General features: G+C 57.7%; 1 protein-coding gene across 1 annotated transcript; it reads right to left on the bottom strand.

Moving 5' to 3' along the window:
- Positions 1-17,274: 17,274 nt before the first annotated feature.
- On the bottom strand, positions 17,275-21,917 carry DOK2 (docking protein 2). Its single transcript, XM_004610087.2, has 5 exons — positions 21,817-21,917; positions 20,879-21,160; positions 20,737-20,815; positions 18,738-18,922; positions 17,275-18,418 (listed from the first exon to the last, which is right to left on the bottom strand). Exons 1-5 carry the CDS (start codon positions 21,880-21,882, stop codon positions 17,783-17,785), a joined length of 1,248 nt encoding a protein of 415 aa, XP_004610144.2. The 5' UTR covers positions 21,883-21,917; the 3' UTR covers positions 17,275-17,782.
- Between the last annotated feature and the right edge of the window lie 934 nt (positions 21,918-22,851).

Consider the following 22,851-nt stretch of genomic DNA (forward strand, 5'->3'; position numbering starts at 1 on the left):
TCCCTTTCCTTGCTCCCCAGGCAGTAAGTTTTGTAGGATCTACTTTCACAGAATATATGGAGTCTGGTCATTTCTCACCACTCACTGGAGGTCCCCTGGTCTAAACCGCCCTCATCCCCTTTCTTTATGGCAAGAAGAGCACTTACCAAAGGCCCTTTCAAACCTCAAGAACACCACCCACGGGGCTGGAGCAATAGCACAGCGGGTAGGGCGGTTTCCTTGCACGCGGTCGACCCGGGTTCGAATCCCAGCATCCCATATGGTCCCCTGAGCACCGCCAGGAGTAATTCCTGAGTGCATGAGCCAGGAGTAACCCCTGTGCATCGCCGGGTGTGACCCAAAAGCAACAACAACAAAAAAGAACACCACCCACCTCTGAGAGCCCAGGCTATCTCTGCACCCCTGAGCCCAAAAGGAGAATTAGACAGAGCTCACATCCTCCTCATCCCTCACCCTCCACCCCAGCCCCACCCCTACACGTGTACACACAGCTGGAACTTGGACAGCTTAGTGACAGTGATAGAAAAGTTCTCCCTTCTCAGTTCTCTTTCAAAAGACTGTGCGTGTTACGGTTGGAACCATACTCACCCCAAAACACTGAAGTGCCTCCAGTGCGGTCTTACCTGGAGACAGGAGGACTGCTGCTGGGACTACGATGAGGCCGTAGTTGAGCAGGACTTCCCTGAATTTGCCAACCCGGGTGGAGACAGGTTCTCGGGAGACACTCGTGAATGCAAGCACTGAAGATAAATAAAAGCAATGTCTTCATTACTTCCCAGGGACCTCAGCCACCAGCAATGATGACGAATCCAGGGCCTGGGGTGGTCAGTGGCCCCCAGAAGCTCTCCACAGTTCAGAGACGATATAGTCCTTGAGCATCTTAATTCTGGACTTTCCGTCCCCAGAACTGTACAGCAACCAATCGCTGTTGCTCGAGCCACCCAATTTGCAGCCACCCTGGGAAGCTAGCACGGAGCCTGATCATTTCCAGCAGAGCGCTCATTGGGGCTGGCGGCTTTTTAATGCCTTTCCCACACTTGCTCGTTTTCCTTCTCACAATGCAAAAACCCATCCTCAGGCTAAGAGCTTTCATCAGGAAAGGCACCTAACTAAATTTTAATAACCTTGTTTTGATCTCATTATATTTGTTTTCGTGTGTGTGTGTGTGTGTGTGTGTGTGATTGCCATCTATTTCTGGCAAGCGGTAACTAGTTTTTCTTGCACACGTGTAAAATAACATTTCATCTTTAAATAAATAGATTAAGTTAAAAATGAGTTCAAGAGAGATTTGCCGTATTAATAAAAGTAGCCTAAAATATGGCCAAAAAAGAGCAAATGGGAACTGAAATGTGGCAGAGGGAGTCTCAAGGAAAGTTCAAGGCCAGCTAGTCCCTATCTAGCTGCCTCTAGGGTCAAGTCACAGGAGCAAAGTTTGTATTAAAATGACAAGCCATACAATATTAGGAAAATATGACATGGCAAGGAGCAATGGTATAGTGGGGAGAACACTGGCCTTGCACCTTTGATCCCTAGCATCCCCTATGGTCCCCTGAGCTTCCAGGACTGATCTTTGATCATAGAGCCAGGAGTAAACCCTGAGCACTGCTGGCTGTGACCCCCAAAACACACACACATATATACATACATGTACATATATGACATATATGTGTGTATATATATATGACGTGGCAAAAAAAATTATCTTTGTGCCTTTTTTTTTCTTTTTGGGTCACACCTGGTGATGCTCAAGGGTTACTCCTGGCTCTGCATCTCAGGAATTACTCCTGGCAGTGCTTGGGGGACCAGGTGGAATGCTAGAAATCGAACCCGGGTCTGCCGCATGCAAGGCAAAAGCCCTACCTGCTGTGCTATTGCTCCAGCCCCTCTTTGTGCCTTTTAACAAGGGGCTGTGGAACAGTTTCTCTGCTTTCCACATCCCGTTGTTGGCCTTCCCTCAAATTCCTGCCCAGGGTCTACACAAGGGCCAAGCGTGCTGTCTTGTTACTGAAGAAACCAGATCTCAGAAGGTAGACACCACTGAGCTAGAGTCAGAGGCGAAGGTGACAGCCACGCACTTTCACCCCCACCAGGGACTGACCTTGAACAAACCCCTTCTTCTGCTTCCCCAACGGACAGATCAGACTATCCACAGCATCTCTTCCCACTCTGGGTTCTATGCCTCTGGAATGCTGGTGATGTAATGCATCCCCTCTTAGGGACACATTTTTCACTTTCAAGGAGACCCCAGGAAAGGAATGAATTTATTCACAGGAATGGCTTCTTAACAGAGGGATCCTAGGTACAGTACCACGTGGAGAGAAACATCTTTAGGGTGGTGAGGTAGAGCGTGTCTAAAATCACACAAGATAGTCTTCATTCTCTACATGATTGTGGGCCTAATGTCACCTCAAATCCTGTCCCCCAACCACTCGGACCATCTTGCCCACCGTGTTCACTGCCTTTCAATTCATCAGGATCAAAAATCCAGATCTCTGATAAGGTCAAATATCACACTTTCATTGCTTAAAAAGCAAAGTAGGGACTGGAGCGATAGCACAGCGGGTGGGGCATTTGTCTTGCATGCGGCAGACCCGGGTTCAATTCCTAGCATCCCATATGGTACCCTGAGCTCAGCCAGGAGTAATTCCTGAGTGCAAAGCCAGGCATAACCCCTGTGCATTTCTGGGTGTAATCCCTCCAAAAAAAAATCAAAGTATAGGGGTGGAGAGATAGTATAGGCAGTAATGTGCTTGCCTTGCGCACGACAGACCTGGGTTAGATCTCCAGCACCACATATGGTCCCCCCAAAATCACCAGGAGTCCACTCCGAAACACAGAGCCAGGAGTAAGCCCTGACCACTTCCAGGTATGACCCCAGAATTAAATAAGATAAAGAAAAAAAAAAACCAAAATATAGGTATTTGTTTGCAGGCACTCACATGCATGCATGTACCCACATAGGCGCGCGTACAAACAGAAACACACACACACACACACACACACACACACACACTCCGAGTTGGGGGCAGGAAAGGGCTAGGAAGAAAAATCAGCTTTGACAAGCTAATAAATGTCAATTTCTGTGGGGGGCTGAGTTAGAAGATGAATCCTTGCAACTCTAATTGGAGACATGATGCTCTCCCTTTGCCAGGCAGCCCCGTCGCTCCCCAGATCCCTCCAGATAGGAGGCCCCTGCCCAGTCTAATTGACAAGAGGCCTCTGTCTGCTTTGAGATTTGCGTCTGAGATGTCAGAGATTGGGGGTGGGGGTGGCTCTCTACTGCCTCTCTGACCCACTCCAGAGGCCCTCCTCGAGAAGAGGCAAAAACAGCAGGAGGGGGGCTAGGCAGCAACCCCCGCCCTGCCCACAGGACACAGAGAGACAAAGGGGTTCCCGGGCTCGTCCATTCCATCCCACATCCCAGGGAGTCAGTAGGGGCCTCTCTGACCCAGAACAGACCAGCTGGGCTCAATGGGAGAAGTCTCCTAAGAAAGCCAGGGGCATCCCCAGAGAGGCAGAGCCCCAAATGGTGGGAGGTCGCCTGGGGCTAGGGTCCAGCTCCACCACCCACTGCCCCCTGCAGAAGGTGCTTCATGCCCGTACTCAGGTTTCATCACCTCTAAAGTGCGGGTGCACCTCAACGGTTTCATTTCTGTTCCCCGACCTCCATCCCAGTGACCTGGGCAGGAATGGCCATTCTCACCACCCAGGCCAGCCCCGTGACTTAGTCCTAATAAACAAGGGGACCTGTTCCCTCCAGTGGCCCCACGTCTCCTTTTGCCCTTCCACCCTATTGAATCTACGTCATGCAGTTCTGCTCAGGGCCACCACAGCTGCAGTGTGGGGGTGAGGGGTCCCCCCATTCCCAGGGCGCCCAGCCCGGTGGGACAGTCCTGAGACCTCCCTGCAGTGCCAGAGTGCCCGGGCCACCAGGGCCACCGGGTTATGTTCAGGGGTCCCCAGTACAGCACCCCATGCAACTAACAGCAAGGTGAGGCAGGCAGAAGTGGGGGTGAGCCTCGGGGCATTGTGGAGCCCGGTATGCACTCCCCCACTCTGAGCCCTCCCCATGGCCAGCTTAGCTCATTTTTATATTAGTAATAACCGGAGCAACCAGCACTTGCAGAGTGCCTTAGAGTTTGCAAAGCTTTCTTTTGTTTGTTTTTGTGGGGGGGAAGGGGGTGTCTCCCGAACAATGCTCAGGAGGCCTCTCCCGGCAAGTCTTGGCCAATCAGTCAGCAGTTTAGTGCAAGGGCCCATGGATGTGGTGCTAGGAGGGCCCTGCAGAGCCAGGCACTACCTGGGTCACCCCAGCGGCACTCAGGGGCCTCCAGGGCTCCAGCCAGCAGTGCCAGGGGACCAAGTGATGCCAAGGATAGATCCAGGATCAGCCACAGGCAAGGCCTGCACTTTATTTATTTTATTATTACTTTTTTTTTTTGCTTTTTTGGGGGTGATGCTCAGGGGTGACTCCTGGCTCTGCACTCAGGAATTACTCCTGGTGGTGCTGGGGGACCATATGGGATGCTGGGAATCGAACCTGGATCAGTCGCGTGCAAGGCAAACGCCCTACCCTTTGTACTATCACTCCAGACCCATATTATTACTTTTTTCATGTAGGAGTACTGCTGTTTATTCAGCCATTGATTACGCTGATTGAATTGGGCATGAACTCCACATTACTTTTTTTTTTCTTTTTGGGTCACACCTGGCGATGCACAGGGGTTACTCCTGGCTCTGCACTCAGGAATCACTCCTGGCGGTGCTCAGGGGACCATATGGGATGCTGGGAATCGAACCCGGGTCGACCGAGTGCAAGGCAAATGCCCTACCCGCTGTGCTATTGCTCCAGCCCCTCCACATTACTTTTTTTATTCAAAATGTAAATTTAATTTTTTTATTATTATTTTTAATCACTGTGAGATACAGTTACAAAGCTTTCCTGCTTGAGTTTCAGTCATACAATGATCAATCACCCAACCCTCCACCACTGCACATCTTCCACTAAGAACTCCAGTATTCCCCCCCCAACCCCAGCCCTCCCCCTGCCTCTATGGCAGACAATCTCCCCCATGCTCTCTTTTGTATTGCTTGTTATGAATAGCATAAGATGTTGGGCGGCCGCCGTGTACTCCTGAAACTCCAAAATTCCAGGTAATTAGGGTCTGGAGAAATCTCTGCAGCAAGCTGCTCAGTTTGGTGACTCAGTTTGTGTCTTTGGATCATGGCCATGAAGGGGCTTAAGTAGCAGCCAGAGGCAGTTTCTGGGTGTGACCAACCTCCAGGGATTCATCCATCCCTTGAGACCTGGAGTTTGTGGCCACTGAACCCGCGTACCTGCACTTCTTATTGGGAGGCCTGCACTTTAACCCTGTACTATCTTGCTCTCCCTTTCCAGACATGAACTGTAGACGGATACACACAGAGTCTGCGCTTTGCCATCTTTCGCTTGGCTCTGACACCCAGGACAAGGTTCGGCCTCGCTCTCCCGTTAACAGCTTCATAGTAGTTCTCAGACATCAGCTCTGAGACACTGACACGACTTCCAGCCACCCCATCACCAACAAGGCCACACAAATAGCCATAAGGAGGCCTCTGGCCCGACGTAGAGTTACTTGCAAGTCAGATTCCCAGGAACGGAATTGCTGGGTCAATAATACGAATGTCTGTTGCAGAGAGCTCATGCCACCTAGCCCCCAAGGCGGGACGCATTTATCTCCTATTGAGAAGTGCTCCTGTCTCCTTACCACCTCGCCATTAGAGCGTGTTATCACATTGCCCAGGCTGAGAGGTGCGAGCATTATTTATCAGTGAGATTTAATTTACATATCTCTTATTGTGAATGAGGCTAAATGTCCTCGCTGTGTAAGTTTAAGAGCCATTTCTCTCTCCTCACCTTAATGCATATTGCCACCCATTTGCCTTCATTGCCTCACAATAGCCTGTGAGACCTATCTGTAAAGAGAGAGTTAACAAAGATCTGCATTTTCTAAATGACGCAGCAAAGACACAGTAGGTTTCACAGGCTGCCTCCAAGCCCTAGGCTGGAGAGTAGCAAAGCCAAAACTCCACTTTCCCTCTCTGGAGCGCCTCAAACCCCTCCCCGTCCCCCCACCCCAGAGAACCTAGAACAGAGTGGAGATCTGGCAGGAGGAAGCCTGGGCCAGGGGCGGGGGCAGCTGGAGGCCCGGCCGCTGATTGTGGCCTTTGGGCTGGTCTCTCCACTCTGCATGGATTTCCCATCTCTGTAAAACCAAGATCTGAACTACAGCGCCAAGGTCCCTTCCAGGAAATGATTACAGCGGGAAGCACTCCATGAATCTTTTATTATTATTTCTTTTTGAGCGGAGGAAATAAAACAGTTTTCAAACCTCCCAAGATAAGAACTTTCAAATCATACCGTTTATGTGAGCCTCATCTAATCAAGGCATGAGTGAGGCGCGGGAGAGGGAAGAGGGGGGCTTCGGTCAGGCTAGGAAAGATGGGGGCTGGTGGGGGCGGGGGGGGTGCCTGTGCGCTCCAGTCAGCTTGCACGGGGAGCCTACCGTGAGACTACCAGGAGCCTCGCAGTGGGCTGCCGCAAAAGGACAGCCTATGAGTTTGAGCAAGTCAGTTGCTCAATTGCCGAGGCTCCGGCTGCTGAATGGGGAAGTGAAGCCTTTGCAGCCACCCAGCATGTGCGGGGGTGGGCGGGGGCGGCACTGACCCCGGGGCCCCTCCAGCCCTGCCCAGCGAGCTCTGCTCTGGTAGCTCCCAGGTGTAATGCAGGACGGAGCACTGCAGGCAGCCCACCCCATTCTGTCCCAGGCTCATTTTCCTGAGTGCAGTGACGCCACTCACCCACCCTCTGCCCTCCCTGCTACCCCGTCCTGGTGCTCATGTCCCTGGCCCTCCAGGGTCAGCCCAAGGGCAGCATAGCTCTTGGAGGTGGCCTTCTTCAGGGGCTCTTCTAAATAGACCCACTGAACGCTCATCTCTCTGCCTGAGTCCTCCCAAGGCAGCAGTCCTCGACTGGGTCACCTCCTCGGGGAAGCCTCCTTGGATGCCAGGTGGCTGGTACCTGCACCCTGGTGGAGTGTTCGCAGCTGTCTGAGCCCTACATCAGGCCTGGAGTAGGTGCCCATTCCCTTTGGGTCATACCCGGCAATGCGCAGGGGTTACTCCTGGCTCTGCACTCAGGAATCACCCCTGGCAGTGCTCAGGGGACCATATGGGATGCTGGGATTCGAACCGGGGTCAGCCACGTGCAAGGCAAACGCACTACCCGCTGTGCTATCGCTCCAGCCCTGGGCACCTACTGTGTCTCTTGTTTAAAACTTCCTGGAAGGAGGGAAATGAATGTGGAAATGGACGGAAGGAGGGAAGCAGGAGGGCGGCAGGGAGCCTCTGAACTAAGGTCTTGTCCATCTACATGCTGCCCCCCCTATGAGTGCTGTCCCCCAACACATGTCCTCCCCTCCCCCACACCTCCCCTCCCCCAGCATCTCCCTCATCTCCTCCCATCCCCCAAACTCCTCACCTCACACACCTATACCTCCCCCTTATTGGCCCCTCCCCAACACCTTCCCGGCTCCCATAGCCTCCCCTCCCCCTTCCTTCTCCCCTTCCTCAGGCCTTCCTACCCCTTCCACCTTCCCCTCCCCCAATACACCTCCCTGTCCCAACCCCTCCCTCCTGCTCTGCCCATACACCCGCTCCTCTCCCCACAAAACCATCCCAAACCTTGATTTTCTCCTGCGGAGGGAGTGACCCCTGTCACGGCTGCGGTGCTCCCTCAGAATCTTGGTGTGAAACAAGAGAGAAATTGCCCAGATTAGGGCTGGGTAATGAGCCATGGAAGTGAGCAAGCACCATTTTCCTTACTAATCTTGGCTGCTCTGGAGACGTCTCTGCCAGCCAGGCTGGAGGCCTGCCAGGGGGCTGCTACCTGCAGTCCGTCCCCCTGTGGCCTGCGGGTGAGGGTCGGCAGCTGGAGGAGGCAGGCACGGATGGAGGGCAGGTCTCGGGCCACTGGCCAGCCTGCCAGCAGACGCCAGCGTCCCGCCCTGGATCCCGAGCCCAGAACCCCAGAGACCGGCCCCACCTTCCCCAGAGCCCTCGGCAGTGGGAAGAAACTGGCCCCACCTTCCAAAGCCCACCCCCCTGCCCCCCACCCCGCCCCCCCTGCGGCCTAAGCTCCCCTCCCCCTTTGCCCCACTGCACTGTCTCCCCCAGAGCAGGACCACCAGCCAGCACCCCCGAAGTTCTGTTTGGAGGTTTACTTGCTGTGCCCTCCCTTAAGAGAAGGTCAACTCCTTGGGGCAAAGATTAGCTGCTCTTTTGCCCAGTGCTGCATCCCTGGACCAAGAGCTCAGTTTGACAGTTTCCTGGGGCTTGATCAATATTTGTTGAATGAATAGAAAAATATTATCTCCCAACCTCTGTCTGTCATTGTCGTCCCGTTGCTCACCGATTTGTTCGAGCGGGCACTAGTAACGTCTCTCATTGAGAGACTTATTGTTACTGGTTTTTTTCGGGCTCTCCGAGAGGGGCGGAGAAATTGAACTCCGGTTGGCTGCGTGAAAGGCAACCGCTGTGCTATCGCTCCTGCCCCTCCCAACATCAGTACACCGAAATACACACCCTCAGACACAGACACCCCTGATACACACATACATTTCTCTCCACCTCCCTCATCCTCACATACACAATCACACACATACACACAACTCCATTACAAACATGCCCTTACACGCATGAGGTCCTTTTCTGAGGTCCCATTTCTATTTGTATTTTTGCTTTTGGGGTCACCCGGCGATGCACAGGGGTTACTCCTGGCTCATACACTCAGAAATTATTCCTGGCGGTACTTGGGGGACCATATGGGATACTGGGAATCGAACCCTGGTCAGTCGAGTGCAAGGCAAACGCCCTACCCGCTGTGCTATTGCTCCAGCCCCATGAGGTCCCATTTCTGGTTCTCATCTATTTTCTGTTGTCACAGGGGTAACTGGGGTGGTCTTTGATCATGAGCTTAATGCACGTCTTATTTACAGAGGTGCTGGCATTTACAAGGATGGTCATGAGGAATGATAAAGTCTTTCATGAGCAGATGGAGTAGAACAATAATGAGTGAATTATATGGGGGGGGACACTTGGGAGCCCTCCTGCCCTGCAGATGAGTTCAGAGGGGAGTCGGACCCCAAAATCACGTGACCAACAGCCTCATGCTCAGTTCACACCCCTGAGTCAGGGGAAGCTCTGGGGGTCACCCTCCCCCTCAGCCCCTCCACATAAGGATGTGTTTAGCCTTTGACTAGATGGTAGAACTGGGCCTGGAGAGCAGGGGTTGGGGGCTGGGCAGGCCCCCCCCCCCCCCGCGTTTCTGTCAGGTACAGGAGAGGCCGGCTTGGCTCTCCCCTGAGCTCTGCAGGCCGCAGCGTGGGCACTTCAGGAGAGCCCATCAAGACCCTCACTGAGGAGCACCCCAGAACCAGGTCTCGCACCCGGGATCGCAGCCCTGGGGCCAGTCTGCCTTCCCTCCTGTTGGGGACCCAGCCCAAGCACCAGGGGGTGAAAATCTAACCGATCCCGGCCCCACAGGCGCCACCAAGGCAGCTCCCGCGTGGTTCTGTCCCCGGCACAGATCGGGCCCCAGTCCGTGCCCTCCCTACCCCTGCCCTGCTGTCGGGGAGTGCTCCCACCCCCACAGCACCCCCTCAGACCAAGACCACAGCCCCTCCCAGTTCAGGGTCTGGTCCTGGGGTGGCAGGGGCCCAACCAGCAGCACTGGGAAAACTGGGGTTCCCGCTAGGAATGCCCCCCTCTCTGTTGCAGGAAAGGGCAAGGACTCTGGGGTGCCTCCGTCTAGCCCCACGTCCACATGGTCTCCGGGCTCTATGGAGCTCGTGGTGGCCAGTTCTTGTCATTCTGTCCCCTCCTCCCCCAGCCATCCAGACTGTTCCCTGCCCAGACCCAAGGACCCCTGGGTGCCCTGTCGACTGCCCACAGCACCAAAGCTCCTGCCACCCGGGCATTTGCACTGACTCTGGCTGTGCTGCCTCTGGGACTCTCAAGGGGTGCCCCTGAGCCCGGAACAGGGGAGGCTAAGAGGGCTCAATCCCAGACCCCTTCCTTGGCCTGGCATCATCTAAGGCCATTATTCTCAATCTGTGCAAGTTCAGACAAACCCTGAGTCATGAACTGATAATCGAGATATTTCTCCACTACTTGGGTCTTGGGAAGAGGTATGTGCCTTCCCGAGACCACATACACCACAGGACAACACCATGAGGTTGGTGGGCAGAACAAACCCATCCTGCAGATGAGAACACCAAGGCACTGGTTAGTGGAGGGATTTGCCTGGGAACACACACATCAGGAACTCACTGACCGGCAGGAGTTCCTTTTCTGCTCTGTCCTTTTGGACGTCGCCAAGTCAGGAGCAGTTCTGTTTGTTTGTTTGTTTTTGTTTGAGGGTCACACCCAGCAATGCTCAGGACTGACTCCTGGCTCTGCACTTGGGAATCACTCCTGTGCTGCTCAGGGGGCTGGGGGAACCATAAGAGATGCCAGGGATTGAACCCGGGGTTGGCCGCATGCAAGGCAAATGACCTTCCTGCCGTGGGATCGCCCCAGCCCCTCGGGAGTAGTCCCCGCAGGCAGGGTGCGTGGTGCCACCCGAGTCTGCAGGCGGCCAGCGAGGCCGGGCCCACCAGCACCACTGAGCAGCCTGCAGGTCTCCGGGAGTCATCGAGACCCCATCAGCTTCCAGCTTCCTCGTCTGCACAAGCAAGTAACACTCACTGTTCCCAAGAAGACAGAGGCATGTGCGGGACGGCGCAGATGTCAGCGAGTCTTGTGTTCAGGAGAGGGGCTGCGGTCCCTCCCCCCCAACACAGAGCACCCACACAAGTGCCCAGGAAGATAGGACCACAGGGACAAAGCAGCCGGTGCCACCGCCTCACTTCCAGAAGCAGGGTTGCTGGCTCCCTCTCAGGATGCTTGCCGGGGCCAGGGGGCCAGTGAGGGCAGGGAGGAGGATGAGGAAGAAAAAAAACATGAGGTGGGAGTTTGGGAAGGATGGAGAGGTTCCTGGGAGCAGAGGGAGGGTGACCTGAGGCCAGAGAGATGGTACAGGGGTTAAGCACCTGCCTGTGGGCTGGAGCGATAGCACAGCGGGTAAGGGCATTTGCCTTGCATGTGGCTGACCCGGGTTCGAATCCCAGCATCCCATATGGTCCCCTGAGTACCTCCAGGAGTAATTCCTGACTGCAAAGCCAGGAGTAACCCCTGTGCATCGCCGGGTGTGACCCAAAAAGAAAAAAAAAAAGCACCTGCCTGGCATGCAGTCAACCCCTGGCTTGGAGTCCAAGGAGCCCCTAAGCACCACCAAGTGTTAAGCACCACCAAGTGTGGCACCAAAAGGAGCTGAGCCCAGCTGGGACAACGGGAAGCAAGTGAGGTCCACCGCCGTGTCCACACTGAGGCATGGCGTCATGGATCCGCCGGCAGAGTCTGGTGGCCCAGAAAGCCCTGCTCTTCCTTCTTCCCTCTCAGCCCCTGCCATGGGAGCAGCCAATGTGCAGCGTTGGCCCACGGTGGCGCAGGCATACATACCCGGTCTGGCCCCAGGGGAGCTCCGCAGGGCCCAGCGGCTCAAAGCACGTCCTCAGAGAAGACCCCACAGGGGATGCTAATGCCCTCCCCCATCTGCATACAAGGTCGGAAATCTCTTTCCTTGTGCACAACACCAGTGTCAGCATTAGGTGCCTCTTTCGCTGCTGTGAACAGGACTGTACTAAGTGTGCAAGTACCACAGCCAAGTATATGTGACCCTGATCACACAACAACCGTGAAGGGAACCGAAGGAGGGAACTTTAAACAGGGGGTGGGGGGAAGTAGCTACTTAGTGCCTGGCATTGAGTTAGGCGGTGGTGGTGAGTTAGGTCAAGAAGGAGCTTGAGTGATAGTGCAATGGGTTGGGCGCTCGCCTTGCATGTGGCCAGCCCAGGTTCAATCCCCAGAACCCCACACGGTCTCCTGAGGCCTGCCAGGAGTGATTCTGGGTGCAGAGCCAGGAGTAAACCCTGAGCACCACCAGGTGTGGCCCCCAAACACAACAAAACTAAAAGAATGATCATGGGGCTGGAGTGATAGCATAGCAGGTAGGGCGTTTGCCTTGCACGCGGCCGACCCGGGTTCAAATCCCAGCATCCCATATGGTCCCCTGAGCACTGCCAGGAGTAATTCCTGAGTGCAGAGCCAGGAGTAACCCCTGTGCAACGCCAGGTGTGACCCAAAAACCAAAAAAATAATAAAATAATAAAAGAATGATCATGCCCAGGTCAGCGTGACACCTCACAAGATGAGTGTGCGCTCTACATGCGGGAGCCCTAGGTTCAATCCTCGGCATCACATAGTTCCCTGAGCACTGCTGGGAGTGATCCCTAAGCAAAGCCAGGAGGAGTTTCCACACCACACTGTCTGGTGTGGCCCAAAAACCAAAACCAACATCAAAAAAAAAAAATCAAACGGCATATCCCATAGAGGAATGCAGTGCAGTGGCGAGAAGGCACTCCAATGAGCCTCCCTCAGGTGTGTGTGCCTCCTCAGGTATGGCCCCTCAGGTGTGCCTCCCTCATATGTGCCCCTTCAGGCATGCCTCCCTCAGGTGTACCTCCCTCAGATGAGTCCCTTCAGGTGTACCTCCCCCACCTCCACTTCCCAGAGTTCTCTTGCCTCCTAGATTTCGAAGCAGCTTCTCCTCAGACTCGGCTGTTAGGAGGGGCTTCGCAGGGCTGCAAACACTGTTCTGCCCAGCTGTGCACAGATGTGGACACCCAGAGAGCCCTGGGCTGGGTCACCCTGAAGCTGTATCTCCCTGAAGCTGCCCAAAGAAATAAAGAGTTCAATATTGAGAAATTGAAAACCAGAAAACTTGTCTGGGCTGGAATGACCGCAAATGCCCCCCTTCTCCTGACCTGAGGAATAAGAGGTCAGAAACCTTAATTAGACGGCTTTGTTTGCACTTACAGTGGAAGGGAGCCTCGGGGGACCAGCCCACAAGGGAATGCAGTGATCACCCTGCACCGCTTGATCTACAATCCTATGCTTCCCTGTTCTCTCTCTCTAAAGCCCCCTTCTGACTGCGCACACTAGGTGGTTACTTTGAGGACGAGTCTGCCATCTTTCTACCCGCTGCCCATTGCTGATAAAGCTCTTTCTCAGCTGTCACTGTGTCGCTCATGTGGAGCCAGACCTTCAGAGTTATATCCCCAGCCGGTAGCAGCTGTAAGGCCACTGGTGTTTGCTGCCCTCTCATCTTCTTGAATACTATTCTGCTTTTTGCTTTTTTTTTTTTCTTTCCTTTTTGGGTCACACCTTTTCAATGCTCAGGAGTTACTCCTGGCTCTGCACTCAAGAATTACTCCTAGCAGGGCCGGAGGAATAGCACAGCGGGTAGGGCGTTTGCCTTGCACGCGGCCGACCCAGGTTCGATCCCCGGCATCCCATATGGTCCCCCAAGCACCGCCAGGAGTAATTCCTGAGTGCAAAGCCAGGAGTAACCCCTGAGCATCGCTGGGTGTGACCCAAAAAGCAAAAAAAAAAAAGAATTACTCCTAGCAGGGGCTGGAGTGATAGCACAGCGGGTAGTGCGTTTGCCTTGCACGCGGCCGATCCGGGTTTGAATCCCAGCATCCCATATGGTCCCCTGAGCACCACCAGGGGTGGTTCCTGAGTGCACAGCCAGGAGCAATCCCTGTGCATTGCCAGGTGTGACCCAAAAAAGCAAAAAAAAAAAAAAAAAAAGGAAAAATTACTCCTAGCAGTGTTGGGGGACCGTATGGGATGCTGGGGATCGAACCCAGGTCGGCCACATGCAAGGCAAACGCCCTACCCGCTGTGCTATCGCTCCAGCCTCTCTGCTGTTCTTTCTGCCTGTCAAAACTTTTCCTCTCCTCGCCCAGTCTTCCAACTTCCACAAAATCTAAATTCACTTCTTTGCCCCCAAGATAAGGGACCCACCCACCCTTCCCATCCCCGTACTAGTGGGACAGAAAATCCCGCCCTGCCCCCAAGGGAGGAAAACCAAGACAGTGACCAGCCCAGGACTGGGCATCCAAGCAGCAGCCCAGGCTGTGCGGCATTAGTTTCACGCCCTCCGTTCTACGGGGCAGATGCCAGCGACACAGGTAGCAGAAGTGGAGTTTGAACCCAGGCAGGCTACAGCCTGTAGAGCACAGCACTCTGGCCCCGTGTTACCAAACAAGTGAAAGCATTGCACCGAGGCTCTTGCCTCCTCGAGAGAAAAATTCACTCAGGACATTCAGGACAGTGGCAGAGATTTCATCAAGAGAAGAAAGGAAAGAATAATAGGAAGCGCTGACAGACATCAGGGCGGGCGGGCACAGGAGTGCACAACCCGCTCCACCCAGGGAGGTTTTATCTCTTTGTTCCCCATTTCTGCTTGTTCCCCCCACTTTCCTGCTGCTGCATTTACTATTTCCCACCGAGGTGGGCAAGTCTTGGCACCGGAAGATCTCATCCCGCTCAAGACAGGAGTCAGGCACCAGAGAGACCCCCTCATCTCAAAGAACCCTGCTTTTGTTTGGTTTTGTTCTGTTTTTGCATCCGCCCACGTGTTGAGAGCCCAGCCCACGGTGGGGGGCGGGGGGGGGGGCTGCTCTGGTTCTGGCAGTCTCCCCGCCTCTGAGCACTCCAGACGACCCCCTCTGATGATGTGCGGCTCCCCTCTGGCTCACTCGTGTGTGACAGAAAACCTCCGAACAGGTTTGCAAATGAGGAAACGCAGTACAAACTCAAGGGCTTCGCTATTCTGTTCCCAAAGGCACATCTGCACCTCCACAGAGACCTCACAGCTCAGACGCCTGGACATGCCCCCGTCCTGTGGTAGAGGTCCCAGTTCTGGGGCTCTAGCTCCTGCCCCCAATCCTTAGAACCTCTGTGTGCCCATCCCCTCCATCCCCGCTGCCCCCCCCCCACACACCCATGCACCAGCCAGAGTGGCCCACCCAGAGGTTGGAATTTAGGAGCTGCGGTCAGGCAAAGGAGGGTGGGAGAGAGGAGGCTTGGCAGGGCTGGTGACGCAAGGGTCCCTTCCGAGCTGGCCAGCCCAGCCGGGGAGGCCGGAACCTGAGCAGGTGACAGGGCAGCCCCCAGGATGGGAAGCCAGCCTGCTGCCTAACCGGATCAGATACGCCACCCGGCCCCTCCCGCAGTGCTCCAGCTGCCCTGGCTGATTTTATAAACGGCCCTTGCGGGAGGTGGGCACCTTGGCTAATTGAATCAGCGGCCGTGAGGCTGGGGCGGGAGGCTGGTTAGCATCACCGCTGAAAGGTGGTGGCAGCAACAGCTTGAGCGCAGCCGACAGCCAGGAGCGTGAGCGCCAGGCCACAAGGGGGGGCCTTGGCGTTTTTTTTTTTTTTCCTGCCGCGTTAGGGCAGGAGGGAAGCAGGGACCCCAGGGCCCTTCCACAGGCTGGAACCGAGCTGGGGAGGGGGTGCCCTCCAGGGCAGCTCACCCCCTACTGGCACTCATGCAGAGCTCAGCGGAGGAGGCTGGGGGAGGCCCCCACCACCAAAGGTCCTGCTCTCTCTGCATCGTGGGCGCCCCTTGCTGCTGCTCCTGCGGCCACTGGCTCCTGCACCCAGAGCCTCCTTGTGGTCATCGGCTGACCAAAGCGCCCTGCTTTCTGCACCTTCCCACGGAGCCCACAGCTGCCAGGAGGCTTCCAGCTGCTTGGCACTGCGTGTGACCCTCAGGTCTGGCGGGGGACAGCCAGGGTGTCCTCCCAGACGCCACAAGCAGGTTTCTGCTCAGCGTTTCCGTCTGAGCAGGCAGAAGCGTCCAGAGACCCTCTGAGCACCTGCGCGCCGTGGGTGGCCTTGGGAAGGCACGCCCTCCTCCCCCAGCTAAGGAAGCGGGGCGGGGTTCCCAGGACAGCCGTCCGCGCCCTGCCAGTTGTCCCCCCCACTTCCAGGGGCCTCTGCTTCCCCTCGTGCCGCACTTCCCCTCCCCAGCCTGGGCCTGTCCTGCCCGGGCTGCACTTCCCCTTGCAGCAAAGCTGGCCCTGAAGGGAGAAACTCAGCAGCCACCCCACCCAGGGGGAGAGTGGAGGGGAGCGACCACTCCAGCTCCCTCCAGGCGCGAGTTTCAAGGCAGGGCTCCAGCTGCAGCGTTAGGCGCCCCTGAGGCTGTGGAGTCCGCACCTCTGCCTGCCTCGGTGCTCGGAGGGGACTCGGAAACGCGCAGATGCCTTCAGGGCCAAGCCCCGGGCGGCCCTTTCCGCAGGTTCGCACTGCCCTCTGCTGGGCGGAGCTGGCACGCGCACCCGAGCCCGGCGCGCCGGCTCCCACCCCAGGCGGGCCTGGCGGCTTGCTTGCCTGTCTCTGGATGCTGAGGTTGCGTGGTGTGGGCGGCAGGGCCAGCCCTCCATTCCCGCGCCCAGCGCGCTGCAGAGCTGCAGGCACTGCGCAGCCCGCCCCTCCTGCTCTCAGCCAGCTCCCACTCGCCACTGCCCGTGACACCAGATGCTCTCTGGGGGGGGTGGGGGGGGTTGCGGGGGTAAGGGACCCCTGCACATCCCACTGAGACTGGGGCAGACTTGCAGTGCCCACAGCACTGGCCCGAGTGCCCATGCAGTGAGAGAGCAGGGCTCAGGGCTCAGGGCCTGCTCCCCCCCACCCCCCCACCCCCCCATCCCCCATGGAGGAAAGAGCAGGAAGAGCCCCCAGGGTGGAGCCCCTTCTTTTACAGACCAACAGGGCATCTCAGGGTAGGTGAGGGGTGACTGGGCCCAGTACCTGGTCCCGAAGGCCCATTCTCACTACCCTCTCTCTCCCCTAACCCCTCTTCCCCGTGACCTTCCCCATGCTGCTCTTAGGATGGCAAAGGAGCAGACTCTTGCTTGCTTGGGGGCCACACCGCGTGGTGTTAAGGGCTCAGTCCTTGGCTCTGTGGTCAGGGTTCACTTCTGGCGGGGCTCGGGGACTGTATGGGATGCCGGGGATCAAACCCGGGCTGACCACATGCAAGGCAAGCACCCTGCCCACTGGACTGCCACTCCAGGCCCTGAATCAGAGGCTCCTGATCACCTTTCCCAGGTGCCCTGACCTCTACCCCCCCCCCCAGAACAGGTGCTGGATATGCCCCAGTGGAGGGAGTGTCCCATCAGCGCTGTGTCACCCAACTCACCCCAGGCACTCAGGGCATACACACATACACACAACCCAGGAACTCTGTTTTGTTGTGTTGTTTTCTTTGGGGGCCACACACAGCTGTGGTCAGGGCTTACTCCTGACTCTGGGTCCAGAGGTCACTCGTATGAGAAGCCGGGGATCAAACCCAGGCCAGCTGCAGGCACGGCAAGCACCATATCCACTGGACTATCACGCAGGCCTGATCCAGGAACAGTGAGTGCCCGGAGAAGCCACGCTCCCCGGGGAGTGCTCGCACAAGCCAAGGCCCCAGCGATTTGCTGATGTCGTTTTGTCCCTTGGCCTCTGCCCTACATGCCTGTGGTTCTGCTACAGGGCGGGGGCGGGGAGAAGAGGAAGTGGGGAAGGAGTAGAAGAGTGGGTGGATGGGTGGGTGGGTCTGGGCGATTTCTCTGCTTCGGGAGGGTGAGTCATGTCACGGCCCGGAGGGACAATGCCTCTGACGGGAATAGGAGCAGAGGGACGTTTCCGGGATGTAGGAGCCAGGGGAACCGCCAGGAGAGGCTTCAAGTGACCTGCTCCAGCCTGGACCCAGGGCAGCTACATGCACCGGACCCCACCCTTCACTTGGGGCCTTTCCTAAGCACCACGTTGTCGTACTCGGTGGCCTGTGACCAGTCAGCAGCGCAGAGCTCCTGCCCCGCCGGGTAGACGTGCTGGAGGCCACTCGGGTCCCTGTCGGGGGCGGCGTGCCTCCTCCAGGCCTCGCCTTGGGGCTCCTGGGGCCTGTCATACAGGGTCAGGGCTGCCATTCCCTCCGGCTCGTCATAGATGTGGTCTGGTCCCAGGGGTGCTGCGTGCTCCTGGATGCTGTCATACAGAGGGTCGCCCAGGGCCTTCGGAGGGCCTGCCAGGATGCTCCTCAAGCTCTTGCCGAGGTTCCGGGCCACGGCGTCAAAGGGCACCGCGTACTCCCCCTCGGGGCCCCGGGACCGGGGGCTGGGCACTGACACAGTGGGCGAAGGGGGTGGCAGCGAGTCGTGGGGGCGGGAGTAGGGGCTCTCCGGCCGGGGCAGCGCCACAGGGAGCACCGTGGGGACCGCGGCTGGCTGGGTTTGGGGTGCGGCAGCGGGGGCGTTCTTCTGGGCCGCGATGGCCTCGTCCAGGGCCTGGAAGATCTCGCTGACTTGCCGGGTTTCGAATTCAAAGGTGCCTTCTCCAGAGTCGCAGCGCCGACCGGCCTCGAAGGAGAAGGTGACCTGCGTGGAGGGAGAGGAGGTCACGGGCACGGCCTCCAGGCAGCAGCGTGGCCAGCCCCAGCCCCTTTTCACCTCCCTCCACACCCCTCCTCCCCGCTGCCTCTGCTGCGGACCCTCCCACCCCCCCCTCGCCCCTTCCTCCTCTGCCTCTGTCCTTCCGGGTCCACTGGCTGCCCACCCCGTGTCCCTGCCTGCAAGCCCTTTGCCCTTCCCTCCGCCCCCGTCCCGGCCCCTCGCTACTGCTTCTCTGCGGGACCCCGTTTCTCTCTCACAGCTCCTCCTTCCTCTCCGCGCGCGCCCCTCCACGGGCCACGCTCACCTTGTCCCGTCCAAAGCGCCGCAGGAGCCTGTAGGGCCAGTTGTAGAGCTGGGTGCCCGGCTCGGGGCCTCTCCACAGCTCCAGGGCACCCTGCCCGACCCGCAGGGTATAGGACCCCCGGAGCCGGCACCTCTCACTGGCTTCTGTGGGCCTCACGGTCACAGCAAACTCCTTACAGGGGGCCACTGGGAAGAAGAGCGGGGTGAGCACCGCCCCGCCCCGGATGGGCCCCAAAGTCCAGAGAAAAGTCTGAGCTGCCCTTGCCAGGTCCTACCGGGGGGCCCCCAACACCAGCTCCACCCCATCCTCGGAGCTCCGTGCCCCGGCCACGGCACCTGACCTCTGGCCACATCCTTCCTGCCCCCGGCCGGTCACCAGAGCCACAGATCAGCCTCTCCCCAGCTCCACTGCCGCCCCCGCTCCGTTTCGGAGCTGCAACCACTCCCCTCCGCCCACCACCCATCTGCCCAGGTGTCCTCTGAGGGGGCGCCTGGATGCCCCTCTGTGCACCAGCTGCTCGCTCTCTTGCTCTCTCTCACACACCTTGTCACTTCAATACAGTCTCACACAGACACACTTGCTTGACACGTCAAGTCACATACACACTCAACATCTCAGTCTCACACACATACCTTCACACACCTCACACTCATACACACACTCTCAACAGTCTCACACACTCACATACTCTCATAACATACTCAGTCTCACACACACGCACTCACATAACTGCACTCACACACACGCGCACAATTCTCACACACTCTCACACACACATTCACATACCCACACAGTCTCACATATTCATACACTCTCACACACTCACACACACTCTCACACATTTTCACACATTCCCATTCTCATAAGCTCAGTCTCACACTCACACACTGATAGTCTCAGACACACTCTCACACACCTACGTTCACACACCTACACTCACACACATCTGCAAAGTATCACATGCATGCTCACACACACATTCACATACCCACACACGCTCACATTCTCCCTCTCTATCTGTGGTCTCTCTCTCTGTCTCTGTCTTTGTCTCTCTCTGTGTATCTCTCTATCTCTGTCTCTTTGTATCTATCTCTGTGTCTCTGTCTCTGTGTCTCTCTGTCTCTGTCTCTCTGTGTCCCTGTCTCTCTCTGTCTCTCACTCTCTCTGTCTCTGTCTCTCTCCCTTTCTCTCCCTCTGTCTCTGACTTTCTCTTTGAATCTGTCTCTGCATATGTGTCTCTTTGTCTCTCACTCTGTCTCTGTCTCTCTCTCTGTCTCTTTCTCTCTGAATCTGTCTCTGTGTGTCTCTCTCTGTCTCTCCCTCTCTCTGTCTCTGTATCTCTCCCTCTCTCTGTCTCTCCCTCTATCTGTCTCTCTGTCTCTCTCCCCCTCTGTCTCTGACTTTCCTCTCCCTCTGCCTCTCTCCCTCCTTCTGTCTCTCTGTCTCTCTCTGTCTCCCTGTCTCTGTCTCTCTCCCTCCCTCTCTCTCCCTCCCTCTGTCTCTCTGTCTCTGTCTCTCCCTCTGTCTCTCTGTCTCTTTCTCTCTCTGTCTCTTTCTCTCTCTGTCTCTGTCTCCCTGTCTCTGTCTCTCTCCCTCCCTCTGTCTCTCTCTGTCTCTGTCTCTCCCTGTCTCTGTCTCCCTGTCTGTCTCTCTCCCTCCCTCTTTCTTTCTCTGTCTCTCTCTCCCTCCCTCTGTCTCTGTCTCTCTCTGTCTCTGTCTCCTTGTCTCTGTCTCTCTCCCTCCCTCTGTCTCTCTCTGTCTGTCTCCCTCCCTCTGTCTCTCTCTGTCTCTGTCTCTCTCCCTCCCTCTGTCTCTTTCTGTTTCTGTCTCTCTCTGTCTCTCCCTCCCTCTGTCTCTCTGTCTCTCCCTCCCTCTGTCTCTGTCTCTCTCCCTGCCTCTGTGTCTCTCCCTGTCCCTGTCCCTGCCTGTCCCCAGACCCCCCGCCGTGCCCCCCGTCGGCGGGCGGCCCCCCAGCAGCCTCCCCGCGGGCGCGCCTCACCTGGCTGGCGGCTGCCGTAGAGCTCGTTCTCGGCCATGCGGGGCCGGGCCTGGCCGTCGGGCGCCTCGTTCCGCTGGCCCTGGGGAGCGGCGGGTCAGCGCGGCGCCCGCCCCGGGCCGCGCCCCCCGCCCGCCCGACTCACCGGGAAGGCCAGCAGGCAGATGGCCCGCACCCAGGGCGCGCGCTCGGCGGCGGGCGCGGCCAGCAGGTACTGGCGCTCGGTGGTCTCCAGCACGAAGGGGCTGGTGTCGCGGGGGCTGCCCGCGTCGCCGCCCGCCTCGGCCACCCGCAGGCAGTCGCAGAGGCGGATGACCCGGCGCGGCGCGTCTCCCCGGCGCGGCTTCTCGGGGCCCTCCTGCAGCTCCAGGCGGGCCAGGGCGCAGCCCGACTCGGGGTACAGCGCGGCCCCGAAGCGGCGCCATTTCTGCGTGTGCACACGGGTGGGGGGCTGAGGGGGGCCCCGCGGGCGCGGGGGGTCGGGGCAGCCCGCGGCCGGGCCCGGGTGCCGCGGGTTAGCAGCCCCCGGAAGGGGCCTGGAGCCCGGGACAGGCTCGAGGGGGCAGCGGCGCTGGTCGTCGAGGGCCACGAGGGCCCCCGCGCAGAGGCCTCCCTCGGACTCACCCCTGCGGAGGGTCGACGGGACCGAGAGAGGGGCGCACTGGTGGGCCCCGCCGGAGAGCACTTCCTTATGCGAGGAGTGCAGAAGGGGAGGAGAGGGACGGCCACCGGGAGGCCCACTCAAGCTCCACACCAGCCAAGCACCCACCCCTGGGGCAGGAAAGGGGGCGAGCCTGCCCTGCAGTCCCAGATCACTCCCTTCCGTGCCCGGGGCGGTGAGGAGTTACCCCAAGGGCAGGAGACGGCGGGTCCTCATTGCACCCCCGGCCCCACGCGCGGGCCAGACAGTGCCCAGCAGAGAGAGGCTACAGCGCAGCGGCACACGGCCTTCAGGGCAGCTCCAGCACCGGGCTCCATCATCCCCCCAGGGTGGGGTACACTGAGGGCCCCACCTCCCCCCACTCCCGGGAGTCCTGCGCAGACCCCCCCCCCCCCCACTGCTGCCCCAGGACAGGATCCTACCTTGCCACCAAAAGTCTGCTGCAGCTGGAGGTACAGGAAGCCTTGCCTCACTGCAGCCTCGTCCATCCTCCCACCATCCGGCGGCTCCCCACCTCTCCCGCCCTCTGGCACTGCGCTCGGCCTGTGTTCCCCCTTCTCTCAAGTTCATTTCCTCTCTGCCTAGAGTTCTCGGTGCTCTTCTGGTCGGCCCGATGACGACAGGCCGATAGGCGCTGTGGTTTCTTGCCCTGTCTCTGTATGTGTTTGAGGAGTGAGTTTCGAGCTCAGGCTTCCTGCATTTTCCGCCCGGTGAGACATGACTTTCAAGAAGTCACAGTGGGCTCCCCTCTCTGGCAAAACCGCGCCTGCCCTGAGAGGCTGGCGTGGGACCGACCGCTTGGTTGGCAGCGCCAAAAAGAAGCGGTTGGCCACGGGAATGGAGAGACCCCGAAACCAAATTTGAAAGTAAAACCAACAGCACCGGCTCACCGCAGTGCCCCACTCAGGCGGGGTGCGTGACAAGCATGACACAGCTGAAAGGGGACTTCAGGATGAACCAACCGGCTACATAAATATCCCAGGCTAAAAACCAAGGGGAGGGGATGAGCCAGGATCCAGCTTTCTCCGCCCAGTAAGACCTGAGCTCTGCACACAGACCACAGCAGACAGAGCTTGCCTCTTGCACACACAGCTGTCCCGGTCCCTGGCAGGAAGCTCAGCAGCATCACCTCCCTTGCAAGGCCAGCACTGTGAGCATCGGATCCCCCTCTTCCCCACCCCTCCCCCCTCACTCTGCAGCAGGCTCAGCTGCTACAGTGCTGTGAAACCTCTAACTTTCTGACCAGCCCTCGTGCGCTGTAGAAAGTTATAGAAAGACTCTGGGTTTCATCTGGAGAGCATCTTTCAAAGTTACAAAAGCAGCCTCTTATCCTAGGAAAAATAGTGTCTGAATTGGGGGTTGCAGCAATAGCACAGCGGATAGGGCGTTTGCCTTGCACGCAGCCGACCGGTTCGATTCCCAGCATCCCATATGGTCCCCTGAGCACCGCCAGGAGT

Source organism: Sorex araneus, chromosome 7 (genome assembly GCF_027595985.1).
Source record: "Sorex araneus isolate mSorAra2 chromosome 7, mSorAra2.pri, whole genome shotgun sequence".
In the NCBI taxonomy this organism is placed as follows: domain Eukaryota; kingdom Metazoa; phylum Chordata; class Mammalia; order Eulipotyphla; family Soricidae; genus Sorex; species Sorex araneus.

Excerpts from the sequence above, each read along its gene's own strand:
- DOK2 (XM_004610087.2), bottom strand. The coding sequence starts at position 21,882 with ATGGACGAGGCTGCAGTGAGGCAAGGCTTCCTGTACCTCCAGCTGCAG. Across the intron at positions 21,161-21,816 it reads AGCAGACTTTTGGTGGCAAG|AAATGGCGCCGCTTCGGGGC; the intron begins GTAGGATCCTGT and ends GTGCACACGCAG. Across the intron at positions 18,419-18,737 it reads GGCGCTTTGGACGGGACAAG|GTCACCTTCTCCTTCGAGGC; the intron begins GTGAGCGTGGCC and ends CCCTCCACGCAG.